Source organism: Chlorella variabilis (assembly GCF_000147415.1).
Source record: "Chlorella variabilis unplaced genomic scaffold CHLNCscaffold_2, whole genome shotgun sequence".
Taxonomy (NCBI): Eukaryota; Viridiplantae; Chlorophyta; class Trebouxiophyceae; order Chlorellales; family Chlorellaceae; genus Chlorella; species Chlorella variabilis.
The window spans coordinates 647879-669411 of NW_005435086.1; the positions used below are offsets into that span (position 1 = coordinate 647879).

At 68.1% G+C, this 21533-nt stretch overlaps 5 protein-coding genes across 5 annotated transcripts in view; 2 read left to right on the forward strand and 3 right to left on the reverse strand.

Moving 5' to 3' along the window:
* Nucleotides 1–2136: 2136 nt before the first annotated feature.
* On the reverse strand, nucleotides 2137–12231 carry CHLNCDRAFT_137705 (hypothetical protein; the record flags this gene model as incomplete). The annotated part of the gene is made up of 31 exons (XM_005851360.1): nucleotides 2137–2288; nucleotides 2408–2615; nucleotides 2752–2836; nucleotides 3025–3119; nucleotides 3290–3394; nucleotides 3637–3822; nucleotides 4108–4210; nucleotides 4649–4742; nucleotides 4937–5020; nucleotides 5302–5460; nucleotides 5677–5838; nucleotides 6004–6159; nucleotides 6371–6442; nucleotides 6613–6904; nucleotides 7139–7202; nucleotides 7387–7463; nucleotides 7617–7742; nucleotides 7913–8018; nucleotides 8271–8376; nucleotides 8536–8644; nucleotides 8869–9051; nucleotides 9230–9513; nucleotides 9685–9754; nucleotides 9913–9979; nucleotides 10119–10241; nucleotides 10410–10584; nucleotides 10761–10887; nucleotides 11104–11226; nucleotides 11468–11558; nucleotides 11728–11830; nucleotides 12009–12231. The coding sequence occupies 31 exons, from the start codon at nucleotides 12229–12231 to the stop codon at nucleotides 2137–2139; spliced, it is 4110 nt and encodes a 1369-aa protein (XP_005851422.1).
* A 77-nt stretch (nucleotides 12232–12308) lies between these two features.
* CHLNCDRAFT_137706 (hypothetical protein) lies at nucleotides 12309–14836 on the reverse strand (the record flags this gene model as incomplete). The annotated part of the gene is made up of 9 exons (XM_005851361.1): nucleotides 12309–12437; nucleotides 12586–12669; nucleotides 12914–12976; nucleotides 13172–13284; nucleotides 13588–13714; nucleotides 13934–14038; nucleotides 14282–14439; nucleotides 14677–14727; nucleotides 14812–14836. The coding sequence occupies 9 exons, from the start codon at nucleotides 14834–14836 to the stop codon at nucleotides 12309–12311; spliced, it is 855 nt and encodes a 284-aa protein (XP_005851423.1).
* Nucleotides 14837–15205: 369 nt separating this feature from the next.
* Nucleotides 15206–15725, forward strand: CHLNCDRAFT_19165 (hypothetical protein; the record flags this gene model as incomplete). The annotated part of the gene is made up of 3 exons (XM_005851063.1): nucleotides 15206–15287; nucleotides 15372–15399; nucleotides 15623–15725. 3 exons carry the CDS (start codon nucleotides 15206–15208, stop codon nucleotides 15723–15725), a joined length of 213 nt encoding a protein of 70 aa, XP_005851125.1.
* Nucleotides 15726–16015: 290 nt separating this feature from the next.
* On the forward strand, nucleotides 16016–16387 carry CHLNCDRAFT_49847 (expressed protein; the record flags this gene model as incomplete). The annotated part of the gene is made up of 1 exon (XM_005851064.1): nucleotides 16016–16387. The coding sequence occupies one exon, from the start codon at nucleotides 16016–16018 to the stop codon at nucleotides 16385–16387; it is 372 nt and encodes a 123-aa protein (XP_005851126.1).
* A 4785-nt stretch (nucleotides 16388–21172) lies between these two features.
* CHLNCDRAFT_137710 (hypothetical protein) overlaps nucleotides 21173–21533 on the reverse strand; it is a gene marked incomplete at both ends in the record, with an annotated part of 9249 nt that continues 8888 nt past the window's right edge. The window contains one exon of the mRNA XM_005851362.1: nucleotides 21173–21450. Within this exon, the coding sequence (XP_005851424.1) occupies nucleotides 21173–21450 (278 nt within the window). The remainder of the gene's footprint in view (nucleotides 21451–21533) is intronic.

Sequence of the window (21533 nt, forward strand, 5' to 3'; positions counted from 1 at the left end):
CGAGAGAGCCTCCTGCTGCTGCTGCTCCTGCCGCTGCTGCTCCTGCTGCTGCTGCAGCTGCTCCTGGGCCTGCTTCGCCGGCGCTGCCTCGGCGGCCTGCTGCCCCTCTGAGCACAGGCGCTGCAGCAGGCTGGGGCTGCGCCCCACAAAGACGCGGCGGGCCATGAGGCTCAGCAGGTCATGTGGCTCTGCAGGGCAAGGGGCCAGGTGTGGGTCTGGTGTCAGTCTAGGCCAGGGAGGGCTGGCGCGCGGTTCTGCCGGTTTGTTCCACTAGCACCAGCTGCAGCGATTGACGCGGCGGCAGGGATGCGTGCAAGTTTGGGCAATGCATCAGGACTGGAAGAGCAGCAGGACCAAGGCTCACCGCTGTCAAGGTTACCGCACTGGCGCTGCAGCTTGTGCAGGGAGATGTAATGGCCACTGTGGATGTCGGAAAGCCGGCGCTGCACGCCGCCAGCAGCCCCGCCGCCCCCGGTGCCGCCTTTGGCTGCTTCCACAGCCATCGCCGCCTGTGCTGCAGCTGCAGGAGCCACGTGTGGTGCCGTTGCGGCGGCAGCAGCGGAGGCTGCGGAGGGGCTGCCTGCCTCGGGGCTCGCGGGCTCCGACACCACCACCCGAGCACTGCCCAGGCGCTTGAGCAGGCGCTTGCCGCTGCCGCCGCCGCTGCTCGAGGCGCCCAGGAAGTGTGCCAGCGAGATGGAGGAGGCTGAGTGGGAGGCGGTGGCAGTGCTGCTGCCGTCTGCGGCGATCAGCACAGAGCCATTTCGGCTGGGCAGGCGGGAGTAGCTGCGGCTGCTGGGCGTGGCGCCGAGCGCGGGCAGGCTGGCGGCGCTGCCGCTGGGCGTCACGCTGGCGCCGCCGCCGCCGCCTGGGCCGGGCTGGGGCTGGGCGGGACACACAAAGGGCGATGGGCGCGCCAGGAGCGGGGCGGTGCCGCTTGCGCTGCCGGGTGTCTCGCCAGCAGGCATGGCTGCCGCCTGCTCAGGGTCGTACGGCGCCACCGCGTTGGCGCCCTGGGAGTGTGTGCGGCCCTGGCTGCTGCTGCTGCCTCCAGCGGAGAGCTGCTCCAGCCGCTGCGCCAGCTCCTGCATGCCAGTGCCAGCAGGGCCGCTCCCTCCTCCGTCAGCCTCCTTGCTCCGCTGCTCCTGGTGCTGTCCCTCGCCCGCCGGTGCCTGCGCTGCTGGCTGGCCGGCTGCCCTGGCGTGCCGCACTGCGGGCGCAAAGCGGCGGCGCCAGGTGACCGGCGAACCTGCCTCCGGGCAATCGCTGTCACCATCATAGCCCGCCTCCATGCCGCCGCGCCAGCCGCCGTCGCCGCTGCTGCTCGCGACGCTGCCGCTGGACGTTTGTGGGGTGCTTGCTGAGACCGAGGGTGGGGCTGTGCAGCCAAAGGGGGCTGGCAGGGGCGTGGTGCCCAGATAGGCGGCGAGGGCCTCGGCTGATGCGGGGCTGGCGGGCGCCGCCTGCGCCCCGGCTGGCGCAGCAGCTGCAGCTGCCTTGCTGCTCTGCTGCTTGTCGCGCGCTGGCAGGCTCATGTTGCGCACGCGCGCGTGTGGCGCGAAGCAGAAGAGCCGGGCCAGCAGGCCCCCTGAGGGGGCCCCTCTCCGGTGGTGGGGCATCGCTGGCCTGGTGTTTCCGGGGAGGTCACAGCTGCATGCTGTTGCTGCTGGAGCAAGAGCGGCGGGTTTCCGGTAGGATAGCTGATGCAAGCAATCGCGGTTGGAATTGGACGGTCCCATGAAGCGCGTGAGATGGTCGGGGGCTTGCAGGGGGATGATGTGCGTCTCAAACGGGCTTTACATCGGCTCCGAGGGAGGGGGTAGAGCTAAATCAGCATGCGACGCAGGTCGGGCTGACTTTACCCGCCGCCGTCGAACCGCCACCGCCCCAGGCGTGTGCCACCTCCTCCAAACAGCCCAGCTGAGGGCTTCAGGTCTCTGTTGGTGTTGGAAAAGAAGTCCTACCAACAGCTCACCCTGCCAGGTCCGTCTGCCAGGCGGCCGCACAGGGCGCGGCACACAGCAGAGCGCACCCTGTCTGTTGGCTATCTTAAACACTTGGAGGTGTCTGAACAAAAGCGAAAGAACATCAATGAAAAGCGGCTTCACCAGCGCCTGCGGCCTGCCACGGGCGCCTTCACGCCGCCAGCGCCTTCTGGCGCTCCGCCTCCGCCTTGGCCTCCAGCGCCTTGCGCAGCTGGCGGCCCAGCGCGGCGGCCAGCGGCGGCGGCACCGCATTCCCAACCTGCCGGTGCTTGTTGTGCACGGTGCCCACAAAGCGGTGCTTGTCTGCGGGGGGCAGGGGACGGAGGGGCAGGGAGTCAGGCACTGGGGACCCTGGTCGGGCAGCCAGCTGCTCCCCGGCGGGGCGCGTCGGATCGCGGTTGCATGCAGGTCCCGCCACCCACCTGGGAAGCCCTGGGCGCGGGCGCACTCGCGCACAGACACGATGCGGTCCTGCTCGGGATGGAACACCTGCCCCACCTTGCCCATGGGCTGAGGGTCGGTGGTGGAGGTGGGGAAGTGACCGTTCCAGTCCAGGCGGCCAAACAGGCCGCGCCAGCCGTTGTGGCGGTCGGCCGTGTTGGGCAGGCACCAGGGCACCAGGGGCTGGCCCTGCAGGGGGCGGCGCCGGGCGGGGCTGGGTGAGCAGCAGCGCGAGCGCCGGCGCCCGCTGCGCTGCCCACGCACACTCACCACCAAAGCCTCCCCTCCACACACACTGTGCCCACACACACGCACTCTCTCTCACCTTGAACTTCTCCCGGCCGGGGTCGGCCTTCACAATCTCCTCCAGCACCCGCCAGTCAGCACCCGGGCAGTTCTTGGGAATGCACCTGCGGCGGGGGCAGGCGGCGGCGGGGCAGCGGCGGGTGGGAGGCTGTGACGAGAGGGAGCCCCGCAGCAGGGCGAGCGCGTGCCGGGACTTCCCTGCGCCCTGCTCGCTAATCGCGCAGCCAGCGGTGCGCCCCTCTGCTGCAAAAGCCCCTGCGGCCCAGCTCCACCCAGCCTGCCGCTGTCCCACCTGCAGCGCTCCAGGTTGAGCTCGTTCATCTGCTTGGAGATGTGGTCGGTCAGCTGGGTGCAGTCGCCGCGCACGTGCTGCTGGAAAGCAGACACCTGCGGGCAATGGGTACGGGGGGGAGGCAGCCAGGGGGAAGCTCGGGGGCTGTTGCGGGAGGGCCGGGGCTGCGCGGTGCGAGAAAGACACCAGGACGACGTGCAGCAGCACATGCAGACAGGTCTGAGAGCCGTGGCGGTACTGTCAGCGGTACCACGTCGGTACGTACCGGGCCCCCCACATACTCCATCTCCTCCACCATGTGCCCGTTCTCAATCTCAGGCAGGTCTGCGATGGCGTCCCGCACGGTGACGGGGCGCAGCGGGGCGCCCACCTGCGGGGGGGAGGCGCTGGCGGGGAGGCAGGGGGTCAGCATACGTGAGGCCACAGGTGGAGGCTGGGGTGAGCAAGGGCGTGCTGCGAGCTGGAATGCACTACTGGGCCGGCGCTGCTGGCGCACTGCCTGGCAGGTGCAACAGAGCGGGGGCCGTGCCGCTGCCGCTGCGGCAGCCAAGGCGCTTGCCGCCATCCACGGACCGCCCCTGCCCAGCCCTCCCGCCGAGCTGCACCGCTCACCGTCTGCGGTACCGCGCGGTACTGCACGCCGCCGGGCAGGTTGATGGTCAGCTGGGGCGTGCGGAAGCAGTGCATCAGCTTGGGCCAGTCGGGCAGCAGCTCGCCGGGCGCCGCCGCCCAGATGAAGGTGCGCTTGCGCGACTGCGCCACCCCAAAGTTGCCGGCATTGAGCACGCCAAAGCGAACCTGCAGGCGCGGCGGGGTGGTGGTGGTGGTGGCAGGAGGCGGGAGGTGGCGGGGTGCGTGAACCGTGGCATGTGGTGCAACTCTAGGGGGATGCAGCCAGCCAGCCAGCCAGCCTGCCAGAGAAGAGAGGCGGGCGCCTGTCCCTCTCCCGACCGCTGCTTGCAATGCCAAGCCTCCCCAAGTGAACCCACCACCACCACCGCCGCCGTTGCCACCACCACCACCACCACACCAGCACCAGTCGCTGCTACTACCACCACCACCAGCCACCACCCCTCCTCCCACCTGGTAGCCCATGTCCAGCAGCGATCGCACGGTGAGGCGGAAGGTGAAGGACTTGTTGTGAGACACAAAGTTGCGCACATTCTCCAGCAGGAAGTAGCGGGGCCTGCGGGGCGGTACGGCAGGGCGGTACAGCATGGCGGTACGGCACACGCGTCACGCCACTGGCAGGCGAGCGGAGAGTGCATGCCCCTGCGCATGCGCCCCCCCTGCTTTGTTCCAAGCGTGCAGGCTGCCCCCCTGGTCGCGGCACACACCTGTAGAAGTCTGCAGGAGGGGCAGCAGGGGGGAGGAGGAGGCGGGGGGCAGGCAGGGGGAGGCGGGGTGAGAGTGGAGGAGGTGGGCGGACACGGGAGCGGGCCCTCCCATGCCGCCACGATGGCTCAGCCAGCCCGCCTGCTCCCCCTTCCCTGCCCCGCCGCCGTCCCCTGCTGCCTCAGCTGGCCGCCGTCTCCCCCTCCCTGCCAGCTGCCCCGCCTGCCGTGCCTGCCAGCCCAACGTGTGTTCCGTGCCCTGCCAGTGCCAGCTCAGCTCACCAGCATACGACAGGAAGGCCATAACCATGGAGTTCTGAACCATGGACCAGTTACCTTTGTTGAAGCGGTTCATGCCGCTGTAGCCCTGGCAGGGCGGGCCGCCTGCGGGAGGCAGGGGGCAAGTGGCAGGGTTCGGGACAGCGGCACAGGCAGCGCGAGGAGCGGGCCGGCACTGGTGTGGGGCAGGCATGCGCCGGCTGGCTGGTGCCAGCGTGTTTTACGCTGCAAGGTGGGGGTGGGAGGGAAGATTCCTATGCAATGTGCGGGAGGGAAGCGCCAGCCTGGCGCCAGCTCACCGCAGATGAAGTCCACCTCGCCCGGCAGCGGCAGCGCCGCCATCTGCTCCGAGGGCAGGTTGGCAGTGCCCTCCTTGGCGTCGTCTGCAGGCCAGGCAGAACGGGCGGGGGCAACGGCAGATGCAGGCAAGGTGTGTGCGCGCCAGATGCGGAGCCGCAATGGGTTGGCACACCACAACGGGTAGGCCATGCCAACAGAGCGCAGCCCTGCCAGCCCTGCAGCCCGCGTGCGGCCAGCAGCCAGCTCCACGCCAGCCCAGCCGCCACCCCCAGCCACCCCAACAGCCGACCCAGCAGCCAGCCCTGGCCCCTCCTGAACAGGCAGCCCCGCCCCACCCCCACCCCCATCCCCGCCCCTGCCTCACCGCAGGCATCGCAGTCATCCTCCAGCCCCGCCTTGGTCATGGCGGCGTGCAGCAGCACGTTGCAGTTGTTGCAGAACACGGCGGCCTGCGGGTTGTTCACCTCAAAGGCGGCGGCGGCGGGGCGCTCGTATTCGATGCCCCACTTGCTCACGGCGGCGCCTGCGGAGGAGGGAGGGAGGGAGAGGATGAGGAGCAGGAAGGGGGGACACGCAGGTGCGGCGCGGCGGCGTGGGTGAGGCGCAAGGGAGGCTGGGGACGCTGTCAGCAGCGCGTGGTGCCGCTGCGCGGCGTGTGGGTGTGGCGCATACTGCCCCGCGCCGGCCGACCTTGCTTTACCCCTCCATCCGGCCTGCCGCAGCCCCCTGCCCTGCTCACCGGCCTGGTGCATGCCCTCTGACAGCCCACCGCAGCCCGCAAATATGTCCATGGTGGCGAGGGCGATGCCGTCGTCGCCGGGGAACGCGCCCGCGCCCGCCACGGCCTTGCCCTGCTCGGCGGCGGCCGCAGGCTCCGCCTCCTCGCCCACCTTGCCCTTGCCTGCAGCGCGGGGGTAGAGGGGCGGCGGCGGCAGCAGGGGCAGCAGCCGGTGAGCAATTCTGAACAGCCCCCGGTCTGACGCTGAGGCTGGCTGCCTGTGTGCCCCACTGCTGCCCCCCTGCCTCCCTGCCAACTCCATGCCTCTGCCCCCGCCGCCCCGCCCACCCTTGTCGGCGCGCGGTGCCACGGCAGCCGCCTTCTCCTCCTCCTCCTCCATGGGATCAAAGTCCTGGAGGTCCTCTGGGATGGCCAGCTGCGGGGCGGGCCCAAACTTCTTGCCCTTGCGGGTGAAGGTGGCGGCGCACTCAAAGGTGTCGATGCCTGCGGGCGCAGGAGCAGGGAGAGGGTCGGCATGGGACGGTTGCTGAATGGTTCGACGGGGCGGCGGCGCGGGGTGCAGGCAGAAGAAGGGGAGCGGGCACGGCGGAGCACAGCAGCAGACCCCAAAGGCGGCAGCCGCGCGGGCGCAGGAAGCCAGCAAGCCAGCAGGCGGCGCTGGGCGCGCCAGGCAGGGAGGCAGGGCATGACTCACTGGTGGGGTAGCCCTTGGGCACCACGCGGCACCGCCCCACCACATCGTCCACGCTCACCGTCACCTCCTCCTCTGCAGGCAGGCCAGCCAGCCAGGCAGGTCACACAGCAGAGTCTTCAGTAACAGGCGGGGGGGCAGGCCAGCCTGCCGTGGACTTCAGAACTGTCCTCCCCTCCTTCTCCGCTTCTCGTCTCTTCCCATCTCCATCCCTTCCTGCCTGCATCCCTGCACAGCCCACCCACCCGAGGCGTAGACCTCATAGAAGGAGGCGGCCTTGTAGGCCTGCTCGCGAGAGATGTCCTCGGGTCGGTAGTAGCGGCGCACGGTGAGGGCGGACACCTTGTCGCCCGCGGCGGCGGCGCCGCGGCCCTTGCCGCCGCCCTTATTGCTGCCCGCCTCCTCGCTGTCCTCCCAGTCATCCTCCCCCTTCTTGCCCTTGCCCTTGGCTGCCTTGCCCTTGCCCTCCGCCTTCTCCACCTTGCCCAGGCGCACCAGCTGGGCGATGCCCCAGGCGCGGAGGCCGACATGGCTGCCCTGCAGGCGGGAGCGGGAGGCGGGAGGGAGGGAGGGGGTCAGGGTCAGGGGCACACTGGCAGCAGCAATGGGTGGTCACAAGCAGCAGCGTCAGCAACGCAGGCATGCTAAAAGTGGCCAGCACTAGCACGGGTGGTCGCAAGCGGCAGCGCCAGCAGCAAGGCATGCATGCCGCCGCTGCGTGTGCCGTGCCTTGTGGAAGCGCGAGTTGGCCAGATACTCAGGCAGCTGCACATCCTGCTGCGCATCCTCCAGCTGGTCAAACACGGTGGGGCCCACAAACAGGAAGTCGCCCTCCCTGGGGGAAGGCAGGAGGGAAGAAAGAAGCGGCGGCGGCAGGGAGGGAGTCAAGAGTGACGGCAGGCCAGAGCCGCCGCCCAGAGCTGCAGCTGGCCTGGCTGGGTCACAGGGAGCGCGGGCCCAGCCCAAGCGCGCGCCCCAGTTGCAGCCGGCAATGCAGGAAGGGCTGGGCTGCGCCGCACCTGTACTCCACGCCATCCTTGACAAAGCCCTTGCCGCCGGCCAGCACCTTGAGGCCCTTGGCGGGCTTGCCGTCGTCCTGCAGCCACACGTGAGAAGGGCAACAACCAGGCGACAGTTGGGCACTTCCCTGCACCTTCCCCCATCGCCGCCCGCCTGCGCAACGCTCAACCCGCCCAGCCTCTGATGCACGGTCCCATGACCAGCAGACCCCACCACCCTACAACCGCACCTCAGGCAGGCGGGTGCCCAGCTGCAGGTCAGCAGGTGGGTCACAGAACATGCCCTCATGCGGCGCATACTGCCGCCGCCAGAACAGCTCCAGCGGGCGGCCCTCCTTGGCAGCCTCCTCGTTGCGCTGCGGGGGGGCAGGGAGCCGCACAGGCGTGAGCAGCGGCGCAGGCGAGCGGGGCACGTGCCACACAGGCGGCGCAGACATCTCAGCATCTCAGCATCTCAGCATCTCCTGGCATGCCAGGGGCACGCCATCGGCGCCATGTGCGACTGGAGGGGAAGTATCCAGCCCACCTGGCGCAGCTCCTGGTCCTGCTGGAACTGCTCCCGGCGCTTGGAGGCGTCCCACACCCGCTCCAGCTTGCTCACGCTCGCCTTCTCCACAATGCTGGTCAGCTCGCTGCGGCACACAGGGCAGGGGCGGGTGCAGCGGGGTGGCAAGTTGGTGCGACGGCGGGCTGGCGGCAGGCAGCAGGGGCAAGCAAGTGGGCTGGGGTGTGGATAACAGGGGACTGAAGCTCCCACCTGCCCCAGCGTTATCAGGTGGTGAACACGCCAGCCTGGCTCCACGTGCCAGCTCAGCGCAGCTTGCCAGCGAGCACAAGCACTAATCACACACACTGGGCGTGCCAGCTCAGCGGTGCCAGCTCACCGCGTCTCCAGCTCGGTGGTCAGGAAGACTTCGGAGTCGGAGGCGGCGTCGCCCAGCACAGTCTCCTCGCCGCGGGCCAGCAGCCGCACCTGCACCTCCTTGGAGCCTGCGAGAGGCGGCGAGGCCCCAGGGGGTGGGAGCAGGGGCAGGGAGACAAGTCAGACCTGAACACAGCGGCAGTCATGCAAAGGGCTGGCCTGCAATGCTGGCGGACCATGCGAGCCTGGAGGCTCCTTGCAGGAGGCGGCGGCAAGCGGAGGCGCACCGTCCGCGGTCTGCCACATGGCCTGCACCAGCGCCAGCGGGGCCCCCTCGTCGTCCTCCTCGGCAGCCAGCAGCACGGCGTCGCCCAGCGCCACCTGCACCTCGCCCACCTGCAGTGTGGGGAGGAGGGAGGCAGCGTCGGCGGCGGCAGGGAGGGAGGGAGGTGAGGGCGGCACGCTTGAAGGGCTGGCTGGCCCAGCGGATGGCTGCACGCGCCACCTGGCTCATGGGCTGCAGGAAGCCTTGTGTCGCCTCTGCTGTGGAGCTTAGCTCACTGCATGCACTGCCCGCGCTGCCTGTACTGCAGCATGCACCGCCTGTACCGTCGCCCCACCTTGGCCTTGCTGTAGAACTTGTCGCCGTCCTCGGTCCTGGCCACTGCGCCCACCCAGGCGCCCTTGGCAGCCTTCTTCTTCTTGGCGGCCGCCGCGCCGGCCTTCTTGGCGGCACCCTGCGCCAGCGCATCCTCCGCCACATCGTCCTCCGCCTCCTCCTCGTTCTCATCCTCCTCCACCTCCTGCAGGGGGACACAGCACACGGCAGCGGCATGGAGCGTGGCGCAACGTGCACGGCATACGCCGACGGAGGATAGCCAGCACCGGGAAGCGGCACACGACAGCACAGCGGGCAGGCCGCGATCCCTCCAGGACGCTCCCCAGCCGAAGCACACCTCCCCAGCCCACTCCCCCACCCACCTTGGCGGCCTCGCCCTCTGCGCCGCCCTCCTCGCCCTCGCCCTCCGGCTTGGCGCCTCGGAAGTACGCCTGCCACACATTCTTGACCATGACGGTGGCGGTGGCGGTCATGGGCTTGTTGGAGCGGGCCACGTCGTGCAGCTGGTTGGATCCCATGGGGTTGCGGTTGACGCGCTGCCCCCGCACCACCTCCTTCTTGCCCGCCTTGTACAGCTTGCAGTGGCGCAGCTGCGCCATGCGCTCGCGCAGCGTCGACACAAACGCGCTCTTCTGCACCTCCTTGACTGCAGGCGGGGAGGGGCAGGCGGGAGCAGGCAGGGGCAGGGCGTGACGAGACGGGAGGGTTGGGGCATAGATGAGGCGGGGCCGGCCTGGCTGCTTTTCCTGCTAGCCAGCAACTCCAGAGCAGCAGCCCTCGTCCAGGCGTAGCCAGTGGTATCCCAAGGCCTGCCCACCAGGGTAGTTTTGGAACTGGTTGATGATGATCTGGCCGTGGGCCACCACAAAGCGCTCCACAGCATCCACCTGCGGCCGGGGAGGCACAGCTGGAAGGGCTGAGGTGGAGGCAGCAGGAAAGAGGGCGGCGGCAGCCCATGCCTCGAGCGCAGCGGAGGGAGGCTCAGTCGTGGGCAATTGCGGCAGGCTGATGGGCTGGCAGTGCAGAGGTGGCGCCAGGCAGGCACCTTCTTGGAAACGAAGGTGGTCTCCGTCTCGTCCTGGGCTGCCAGCCGCTTCACAATGTCGTTGAAGCTGCGGGGGCGGAGCAGGAATGGGCCGGGTGGAAAGGAGAGCGCCAGGGGCAGGGGAGCGGCAACGCGGGCCGGCTGGTTCTGCACACACTCCCTTTCCCAACAAGCTGCCTGCGCCTGGTGCTGCGCCTGCGCCTCACCTGAGCTTGGAGGCGCGGGCCTCCAGGCTGAGCAGCTGCAGCACCTTGACCGCCAGGCGGGCGCACTTGAGCACCACGCCAAACCAGGGTGCGTACTTGGCGGCGGGCACGGACAGGCGGTACCTGAAGGCGGTACGGCAGGACAGCAGGGCAGGGGCCAGCGTGTCAGCAGGCGTGTCAGCAGAGATGCGTCGCAGGTACAACAGCGGGTCCTGCTGGACGGCGCTGAGAGGGAGTGCCGGCGGGCAGCTGACATTGCAACGCCGCCGCGCCACCTCAGCGCCAGCTCACCACGCCACGTCAGTGCGGATGGAGATGAACAGCATGTCCGCGCCAAAGTCCACCACCCACTCCCGGATCTGGCTCAGGTACATGCGCATGCCGGCTGGCTCGGCGGGGCCCACGCCAGAGCCGCCCGCGCCGGAGCTGCTGCCGCCTGCACCGGAGCCGCTGCCGCCCGCGCCGTCTGCAGGGCATCCGCCAAAGTGTAGACGCAGCACGTCAGGCACGGCGCTGCAAGCCTCCGCGCCGGGGCGTCCCTCCGGGACACGTGCCCTCGCTGCTCGCCGGCAGCAGCGCTGCCCGCGCCCACTCCAACCAACTGCCCGCCTCCAACCCAACCCGGCCCCGCCCCAAACCCACCGTCGTTCAGGGCCTGGCCGCCGGAGAAGTCGCCCTCATCATCCACCACCAGCCCCGAGGCGTACAGCTCGACATCCGGGTCCACGCCGCTCCACATGGGCAGCAGCTCCAGGGACCCAAACATGCCCTGCGGGCGCGAGTGGCGCAGGGGGAGCGGAGGGCAGCGGTGAGCAAACGATGTGCAGCCGGGGCAGCAGCCCAGGCTCCCGACCAGCCAACCGCTCCCTCCTCCTTCCACCAGCACAAGCAGAGGCACACACAGGCTCCCCAAGCTCCCTTCCTCCATCACCACCGTCCCACAACAATACACAGCATCTGCTCCCAGCCCCGCTGCCCCACCCACCTCTGCATTGTAGATGGAGAAGTCGGTGAGCAGCCTGCGGGGCAGGTACTCGGGGTCCACGTCAGCGCACTCATCGTCCATCAGGATCAGTTCGTCGGTCTCCTCGTCCTCCTTGCGGTACGCCTGCGGTACGGGAGGCACACCGGCGGTACAGGGGCCAAACAGCGGTGAGGCAGGGCAGGCAGGGCGGGCAGGAAAGCGGCAAGAACGGGCGGGGTGGCCGCGTGCGGCGTGGCGGCGGAACGGCATGGCAGCGGCGGCAGGGTGGGCAGTGGGGCAGCCGGCACCTCCAATCAGGCCGAGGCTAGGGAACCTGCGCTGCTGGGCCTCTAGGGCCTCTCAGGCTAAGCCACCGCAGGCGCACCTGGGGGGCGGGGTAGTCATCAGCGATCTCAGACTCAGACACGCGCATGTAGGCCTGCGCACCTTTGTTGCCCTTGGGCGCGCCGGGGCGCCTGCGGCGGCAGGCAGGCCAGAGGGCGGCGGGTCTCAGGCCAGCAGCGACGGCAAGGCGCAGCAGCGCCGGCGCCCAGAGCGCTCGCAGCAACGCGGCTCGTTTGCCACGCTATGGATCCCAGCGTGGTGCCAGCGCAGCATGCCGCCGCCAGCTCAGCGCCAGCTCACTTGGCCCGCATCTCTGCGTCCATCTTGGCCTGCAGCTGGCGGGCCAGATCCTCATCCGCCTCCATCTGCTTGTCTCCCTCCTTGGCCTCGACGGCAGGGGCGCCTGCGGCAGGCAGGCCGGGGAGCACGGGAAGCGCTCTCGAACCAAGCGGTCTGCCTGTGGGCAATGCAAGGGCATATGCAGCAGGGTGGTACACACTGCAGCGCCGCTCTGCCCAGTCACCCGGCGCACTGCACCCTAGGCCCAGGCCACCCCACGTCCGGCTGCGCTCAAGCCTCACCGGCGCCAGAGGCGGCGGCCGCCTCCATGTCTCGGATGACGATGCCGCCGTTCTGCTTCTGGGAGCCGACGTACTTGTAGTCCTTGGCCTGCGGCAGTACAGTATGGCGGTACAGCTTATTGGCGGTACAGCTTGTGAGCAGTACGAGCAGGTTGGCAGGTGCGCGTGAAGACAGCTCGGAGCGAGAGGCGACCGGTGCAAGGAACTTGGCGCAAGGGGGCATTGTGCAAGGGCACGAAGCTCCAGGATTCTCCGGCCAACCAGCCAGGCGCCCCCGCCAACCTCCTTGGCCAGCGACTTTCAAAAGTCGGTGTCCAGATACTTGAGCGCCTTGTGGCCCGAGGCGGCATCCAGCCTCTCAAACTGAGCCAGCAGGAAGCGGGCGTTGACCAGCAGGCCCTCCCGGGCGCTGGGGTAGCCCTTGCACACCTGCAGGGTGGGAGCAGCGGTGGGGAGCGCGCAGGCCAGGTGAGAGCTGGGATGGGCGAGGGGCAGCAGCCAGATCAGCTAGCCCACCCTGCCGTGCGCAACGCCCAGCACGTGCCGTGCGGCGCAGCAGAGAGGGGCGGGGGCGCACCTTGGCGCGAGCCAGGCGGGCCACAATCTCCTCCAGGCTGGCAAACGCGGAGCCGCCCAGCTGCGGGCTCAGCGCCTGGTGCACCTGCAGGCGACAAGCAGGCAGCGGGACAGGCGGGACAGGCGGGGCAATCAGGAGAGGCAGGCACACCCGCTTCTGCCCTGCACCCCCATGCAGACACGCACACAGCGAGGATCCCTGACGCAGCATGTTCAAGCGCGCGTGCCCTGCGCCGGCAGCACAGCAAGGCAGCGCAGCCCCTCCACCAAGCTGCCTGCATGCTTGCCTCGAAGCAGATGGCGGCCTTCTCTGCCAGCGGCGTGTACACCTTCTTGTAGGCGGCGGCGGGGCGCATCAGCAGGTACTGCCCCTCCTTGGTGCAGGCCACCACCTGCGGCAGCAGCAGCGGCAGCCGGAGCAGCAGGAGCAGCGGCAGAGGCGGGGGAGTGGTTGGCGGGAGGAGTGGGTGGGAGGAGTGGGCGGGAGGCTCGTCGGCTCCCAGCGTTCCCCGAGCGCAGCATGGCGTCGAGATGGCTGTAGTACAAGTATGTTGTACTGCCGCATGTACGGCGGCAGCGTCCCCCACCTGCACGCCCTTCTTGTCAGAGAAGTCGAGGGAGAAGGATTCAAGGGGGCCAAAGCGCTCGCAGCGCCTCCCCGTCTCCTTGGTGGTGGCGCCCTCCTTGGGATACACCACGCCTGCAGGCGGGCAGGCAGGTGGCAGGCAGGGGGGAGTTTGGTGGCAGGTAAGGTGGCAGCCAGGGGGCAGGCAGGGGGCAGGCAGGGGGCAGGCGGAGGGCAGGGATGTTGGGAACGGGCGAGGCGAGGGAGGGGTGGAGAGCGAGGGAGGAGCATGATGCGGGGCGCGCCGTGGAGGACGGCGCAGCAGGCGGGCGGGCAGGCAGGCTGGTGGGCTCTGCACCGGCGCGCAGCGCCGTGCATGTCAGCGAGGAGCAGCAGGGGGAGCCGAGCCGAGCCCAGCCCAGCCCAGCTGTGCCTCACCCGACAGGAACAGCTTGCCCTGGCAGTACTCCACGCTCTCCACAGGCTCCACAATGCCCGCCTCGTCGCACACAGAGAAGTCGCCCAGGCGGCGCAGCTTGTTGCTCCAGCCGGAGCCGGCCTCGGTCTGCCGGGAGCGCAGGGCAGGGTGTGCATGTGAGCGTGGGCGAGGGGCACAGGCATGTGTGGCGAGGGGCACGCGTGTTGGGGCGTGTGTGGGGGCTCGTTGCAAGATCCCTGGGCACAGAGTGCCTGCGCTGTACCCGTGCGCGCTCAACAAGGTCCAGCCCCGGCCACAGGCCCGCTGGGCTGAGCTCTGCGCAGCCGGCCGCGGCTGCCGCCTCACCTCCTTCAGCGCCTCCTGCTCGCCCTCGCACACCACATCCTCCTTCACCACCAGCCGATCCTCCTTGCTCTCCAGCTTCACCCGCTTGTCCTTGTAGCTGATGTTCTGCAGGTACCAGGTGCCAGGGCGGGCAGGGGTACAAGGGAAGGTGACCATGGGTTGTGGGCGTGAGGAAGGGACGCGCGGCAGAGGCCAACGGCTAGTGCGACCTGGCCAACGGCTAGCCGTTGGGCGCGGCGAGCCGTTGGGCGCCTGCGCTGGCTGGCCCTCCCACTGTCTGCCCCTGCGCCAGGTGCAGTTTGTAGCAGACTATGGACGTGAAGGGGCTGGGGCTGCGTGAAGCCGCACCTGTGCGGCCTGGCGGCCGGAGCCGACGATCACATCCTCATCTGTCATCTCGACATCGCCGCCGCGCGCCGCCGCCTCAGGCTCCTTCTTCGCCTTCTTGGAAGGCTCCTTGGCGGCCGGCTTCTCGCCGGCATCGCGCTTGGCGCCCTTCGTGCCGCCTGCAGGGGGCGGAGGCCGCGCAACGGACACGCGACCGTTGGGCGCGGCTACAGCCGTTGGGCGGGCGGACTAGGCGCCAGGAGCGGCGGCGGTGGCGCGGTTGGGCGCTGCAGCGCGCTATCGCTGCTGTGCATTCAGGGCCGCTGCTGGGCCCGCAGAGCGTGGCGGACGCTGCTCCCAAGGCAGGCTGCATGTCATGGATCACTCCCGTGCTCCCCAGCTGGCCCCAGCCTGACCTGCCATGATTGCGTTGAGCGGGCCTCCAGCACCAACCTCAACGTAGGCTCCTGCAGGCGGTAGAAGGGTGCTCAGCCGGTCTGCTGGGACCTTATGGCACTCAAACATGACAGGGGCCCAGGTTCACCGCTCACCCTGCTTCTTGGTCTTGGGTGCCATCACAAGGTAGGTATAGGTTCCAGTGGCCTCTCTGACGCTACCAGCTGTGAAAATTGGGGGAGGTGGGGTCAGGCGCCAATCAGGTTCGCATGTGCCGCGGCAGAAAATGAGCGATTGCCACACCCTAGTGGTGATGGCCTGCAAGCGGCGGTGATGGGATCACCGGGAGGGGATAGCTGCGGCTGACAGGTGCGCCTGCCTGTGAGTGGCACCTGTTTGAGAGTTTGGAAAGCAGGAATACAATGCACACCGCTCCCAATAATCTCTCTTGCGTGGCCCCCGATCACTTGCATACACCCAGAAGTGCGAACACGCCAATCCCACGAGTGTAGAGGTGGCATGGTCGTCACGGCTCGCAAGCGCTAAGAAATGTCTGCGCTATTCAACTTTAGCTCCTTTGTGGTGGTGCTGCTGCTCACGATCTGCACGTGCACATACGTCAAGGGAAAAGGTGGGACCCATCGCACTCATCCATATCTCTCTTTTTCCGCCCCTGCACTCACCGCCCCGCCCCCTGCCTGCTCCCTGGACGCAGCGCCCTACCTCCTCAACGAGCGCACGGGGTGAGCGCCCATCCCAGCAATATGGCAGCAGTGGCGGCGGCAATGCCATGCCTCCTGTATGCCCCTAAGTTCCGGGTGGCACTGGCAGGGCGCTGCCCAGGCCCCCTGCCCGCCTTTGCTGTGCCGCCTAACTTGCCGCCTGCCTGCCACCTGCCACGCTGCACGCCTTTGCTGGGCCGCACGACTCACCACCTCCGTGCCACCCTGCCCGCCTTTGCCGCAGGTTCCGGGGCCTGTTTTGGAAGTTTGCGCGCGTTGGGGAGCGGCTGAGCCCCTGGGTCTCAATAGCCTGCATGTTCATGGCTTTCTCTGTTGTGTTCTTCTGAGCCCATCCAAGCCAAGCAGCTGGAGTAGGCGGCTGGCACAACACACCAGGCTGGCCAGCCCACCGCCAACAGCAGGCAGCTTCCAGCCTGGCAGCTCTCCAGCCAGGCAGGGCAGCACGTGCAGCCAGATGAACGGCGTGCAAGCAACGGGAGCAGAAGAGGCTGGCGAGACGGCAAGCTTGCCGTCGCTGCCCAAGCCAGATGCGGCGGCGCCCGGGGCTGGCCGACCTGATAGCAATGGGGTAGCGGGAGCGGTGCCTGCGCCGGCAGGGCCCTTGGACACGCCCACAATGCAGCAGGGGGGCGCCTCGCTGGCGCGGCTGCCCAGTGCCGGCAGAAATATGGACCAGCCCTTCACCTTCACCTCCCCATTCACAGCGGCAGAAGAGTTGCGCCAGGCCGGAGCGGCGCCAGCGGGCAGCGTCCAGGGCGGCAGCGAGGATGGGGAGCTGGACGGCGGCTCGCGCCGGCCCAGCGGCGTGCTGCGCTCGGCGGGGAGCGACCCCAACCGCATGCGCCGCAACATCAGCTGGCCGGACTTTGAGAACCAGGCCCCGCTGGCTCAGGTGGTGGAGTATGAGCCGTCTGACCGCCACTCGGCACGCAGCGAGGATGACTGGGGCAGCCCCCGCTCCTCGGGCTGCATGTGCTGCATCCAGTAGCCGCCAGCGGCGCAGCAGCCGGCGCCGCCTCGCCAGAGCGCTGCGCCCGCTGATGCGTCCCATGACCAGCCTCTAGCCTGCCAGGCTGTCGGTGCTGCTGCTCCACCCGCGTGGTTGCGCTTGCTGCCACTCGCCTGGGGCCTTTCGTTGCAGCGCCGCAGCCATGCTCAGCTCTTGCCCGACCCTTTCATGGCACCTCTTCATGCATGCCCTTCTCCTGCTGCCGCATGTTGCCTTTCTGCTTCACTTCCAGCTGCCAATTTAAAACACACTGAAGTAGTTACACACAAGAATGAGGTGTTTTTGGTTCTGATGAAAGATGAAATCACCAAACAATCGCTACTAACCTACTAACCAATCGGAGCTCAGCTTGCGGGTTCATGCAGCCAGCAAAGGCTGTGCATCTCAAGCTTCACTTCACAGTACTGGAGCAATTACGGGACTACGGGAAACTTAGGTTGTCCAAGCAGTGTGAGAGGTGGCGGCTATCCTGCCCGCAAATCTACTGCTGCGTTGATGGAGGTGGCGCCGGCGCACATCTTGCTGCCATCGGCTGCTGGGGAATGCGAGGGCGGCGCTGGGTAGGTGTGTTGGTCCCATCAAGGTTTCCAGAGGCAACTTGCTCACTGACAGAGGCGCGGGTTCTCTGGCTTGAGCCGCCGCCGCCTTTTGGCGCTGCTGCCTGCCTGCCGCCACCCGCGATGGCGCCGCTGCAGCTGCCGCGGCGGCTGCCGCCGTGGCTGCCCCCTGCCCCGCTCTACCTCTGGGTTTCGACCGTGCACACCAAAGTATCTCGGGGGCAGTAGATGCTGTCGCAGTCAGAGTCAGTTTTGCATTTGCTGCCCAATGGCAGGCGGCCGCAAGTCCCTTGTGAGTTGCACCACTCCCTTGAGCAACAGTCGCCCCACGATTCACAGCGGCCTCCTTTGGGGACACACCTGCGGGGCACAGGGGGCTTGAATGGCCAAACAGCAATGCACAGTGTGGTGCCATGCGTTCATGGCAGCCATCCCGCTTGCCCCGAACCTCAACTCACTTGCATGTGCCACGACTGCAGATTCCATTGCCATAGCAGCATTCCAAGGATCAGGCTTCACCCAGCTTGGAGCACCTGCATGGCAGCAGGGTCATGCGCCCGGCTGTGACCTTAATCCTGCCAGAAGACAGCCCTCATGCCAGGGGGTCTGTGTCGCAAGTTCCTTTGCGGATATGCAGACTGTAAACACAAAAAAGCAAAAGCCCGGTGTCAGCCTCCGCCACATGCATGTAGCGCCCATGCATGTGCCGGCTCAGGGCCCGGCCACTGCTGCGCACGTTGTATTAGTCAGGTTGGGCGGAGGCCGTGGGCGAGACGGAGGGCGGGGCCTGCATAAGAAAATACAGTGCATAGGTGCTTTGCCTTTTACATTCTGCATGTGCGCAACGGAGCTAGCGGCACGGATGGCAGCAGAGCGACAGTGGCGGCGGCGTGTGAGGAGCACGTCAGCAATATCTGCTCACCGAGGCGGCTTTGGGTGGGGTGGCGGGCGGGGCCCTGGCGGTTTGGGCCGTGGCGGCGGGCGGGGGCTGCAAAACATAGCAGCTAGTTGGCAGCAGAGCGACAGTGCACGTGGTAGCATCGCATCCAATGCAGGTCCGCAACACCGGCGCACCGGGGTGGTGGCTTGGGGTGGGGTGGCGGCCGCGGCTTTGGAGGGCGAGGCCTGGGAGGAGGGCGCCGGCGAGGCGGACGTGGTTTGGGAGGCGGAGTGCTGCTTACGGCATCAGCCACCTGCGGGGGTGGACGTTGTAGCGGCCAGCAGGGCAAACGCAGAGCGTGCTTGACTATGGGTGTGCATGATGCAGGAGCGTGCGGTTGCGGTTACGTATACGGACACAACAAACAGAGCCCCTGGAATGCATGGATGCATGCCTCTGTTAACTGGACACAGAACCAGTGCACAAATGCGTCCCGCCGGCCTCCCGCCCAGCGGCCCTATCGCCATCGAGGGTGGCCTGAGCAGGAGCCCCCGCCTGCGGTTCTCAGAAGCTGTGAAAGTGGCCTGCAAGTGGTCGAATGCCTGCAAATCCGAAGAAACGGGCCTTTGAGGGCCAGTTTCGCGGCACGCGTGGCCCCACGCTGGCCAGTTGTCAGGCCTGCGGGACAGGGCATGTGCTAACATGAGCACGCACAGCAGAAATAGCATGCACGGAGCTATATTATGGAGTGGATCATCGACGCCGGCGCCCAGCAGGGCGTCACTGCCAGTGGCACCGCCAGCGCCCCTGCGGGGAGTGCTCCCGTCCCGCCGGTGGGCCATCAGGTACCACAGTCTCGCACGCCTGCTGGTTGGCTGCAACATGCCCAGGTGCGGACTCCTGGATATATGCCAGGGCCGCCATGATTGGGCAATTGTCAACTGGCTGCCAGCAGCACCTGCGGAGGGGAGCGGCAGAGTGTCGCGGCGGCGGCGGCATGCATGCATGCGGCAGCACGCACGAGCGTGGCTGACTCTCACTGACTGACCGACTGTTGGCACGTTCAGATCTCGGCCTTCTCTTCCAGTGCAGCGAATGAGAATGGGGCATGAAAGTGAGGCCTAAGCATGCCTGTGGGGATGAGTGGCCGCTGCAGTGGGTGCCGCCGAAGACCTCGGGGAGGGCGCCGGCAGCGGCGCAGGCGCCGGGCCGGTGGGGCGGCGGTGCAGCCAATAACGGCATGGCGGCTCTGCTACCTGGCTGCACCGTGTGCTGCTCCCAGACTCACCAGGGCCGTTTTCGAGAGGCTAGCGAGGATGTAGTGCTGTCCCGCCATTGGACTCCCTACTCTTGCCTCGTTTCTACACTCCCGCCACTTCGAACCGTTTCAATCACTATTTAAGTGACTGCAGGCAGACGGGAAGCCTACCGATGCCCTTGAAGCCTAGACTCTAACTCAATTGACGATTTCTGTCCTCGAACACCCCACAAAGCCCGCCCAACGGGCGACGCGGTGAGCTGAGAAACGGCGCCGCTGATACGGAGGGCCTGCCTCCCAATTTGACGGGTGCCCAGCCATGGCGCCGGCGCCGGCACCCGTCCCGCGTGCTCTCCTCTCGAGGCAGTCGAGTGCGCCATCGAGTGCCTGGACAGCCCATAGTCAGGGAGGCCTCTCGGAGACAGACAGACACAGCTCGTTGACCGACAGACGGGGACAGACAACATCCCAGCTTTGACCGTCAGGTCAACGTACCCCCCATCCCTACCAGCAGGCACCATCATCTATCGCTAGAGACATGTCCCCGGACGAGAACTCTGCTGCGATTGTGGCCAGCCCCTCCGCCGCGCGCAACGCCGCGCCCCTGCTCAGCTCCAACAAGACCGCCGCAGCGCCGGCGCCCGCCGCGGTGGCGCCAGCTGCCCCAAAGCCGCAGGCAGCCGCGCCTCACAGCGGGAGCCCAGCCGGCGGGCATTCTGCTCTAGCGCTGGACCCCTTCAATCTGTTCCACCAGCTCATGGGCCAGCTGCAGAGCGGCGCGCTCACCGCGCACCAGGAGGAGGAGTTGCTGGCCAAGCTGGAGCACCGGGGGGCCCGCAGGCGGGCGCTGGAGCAGGCCGGGCTGTCGAGCTTGCACCCAGGCAGCGGCGGCGAGGCGGAGGAGACGCGGGCGCCCGCCGCCAGCCACGATGCGGCGGTCGTGCAGTGGCTCACGGTGCGTGTGGTTGCCGCCGCCGCGGCAGGGCAGGCAGCACGCTCTTCCCTGGGCTCCGTGCTGCTGCAACTGCTGCCCTCGTGATCACCCCGCCTGCCGCAAACGCCAGCGCCAGCGCCGGCGCGCCTCCTGCTCGCAGGATGAGGTGCTGGCCGCGGTACGGGTCACGGATGAGGAGGAGGTGCTTGCAGCTGCTGAGGAGCAGGCATCGGCAGGCGCGAAGCAGCACTCCGCCACCTCGCCCGGCCACGCATCATGCGCCGACAGCCTGCGGCTCACCACCCCGGCAGGTGGCGGCGGCGCCGGGGCCCACTGCTGCGAGCACAGCGATCTCGCCCCCGGCCAGCTGATCAGCTATCCCTTCTGCCTGGAGGAGGCTCCGGCCGCGGGCTTCACCGCCAGGCAGAGCGATGGCGAGGCCGAGAGCGGGGCGGCGCAGCCTGCTCCTGAGGAGGAGCCCGCCGAGCCGCCCAGCCCCGGCCAGCTGCAGCGCGAGCAGCAGACCTTGGAGGCTGCGGGGGACTTGGCGGTGGCCCTCACCTTTGGCTACTGCCGCCGGCGTGTGCTGGACGATGTGCGGTCCATGGTGGAGCATGCGCTGTCCAAGGCTGCGGCCAGCGAGGACTCGCCCAGCCTGCGGGACGCACCGCCGCGCCCAACCTGCTGGGTGAGACCGCAAAGACCGCCTGCGCCCGCGCTTCTGCCCTCTGCACCGGCTGCGCTGCTGGCCCTCACTCTCAGATGTGCTTACTTTTGCCTGTGCCTGGTGCAGGGGGAGGAGGATGAGGGCGGCAACAGCATCTGGTCATGAGCAGGGCGCTCCCTCGCCTCCTGAGGCCGACAGCGCTGGCAGCAGCGCAGCAACAGCCGCCGGCACCGCCTGCAGCTGCCGTGACCGCATGCCCTGTTAGCTTGTGTGACAGAACTGAATCAAGTTCTTGACTTGATTTTTTCATGCTCTGCCACTGTGCTGCTACCGCTTTCATATTCAATCACTTCCTTCTTCTTTGCGTGTTTACAGGCTGCATGCTGGTGCCCCAACTTCAATCTTGAACAATGTGTTCTGTAACCGCAGCTCAGCGGTTCACAAGCTGAAAGGCCCGGAGCTCCGCACCTACAGCGCTTGCTGCTGCAGCTGCGCGGCAGCCGCCGCCACCGACGCACCGCCGCCGCCCGCCGGCCGCGTCAGCGTCAGCACAAACTCCACCCTGGCATCTTCCCCCCCCAGGGAGTGCTCCTCGCTGCCCACCACCTCTTGCCCCGCGGCCTGCTGGCTGGCAGGCAGGATGGCCGCACCCAGGCTCTCCCGCACGTAGCCCTCCTGGCTGGCCAGCGCCGCCGCCACGTCGGGCGCGCCGGGTGCCGCAGAAGTGACCTCGAAGAACACGCTGACTGCAGCGGGGGCGCGTGGGGGGGGGGGGGGGGAGGGGGGGGGGCTAATTTTTGGGGGGGGAAAAGGGGGGGGGGGGGGTTGG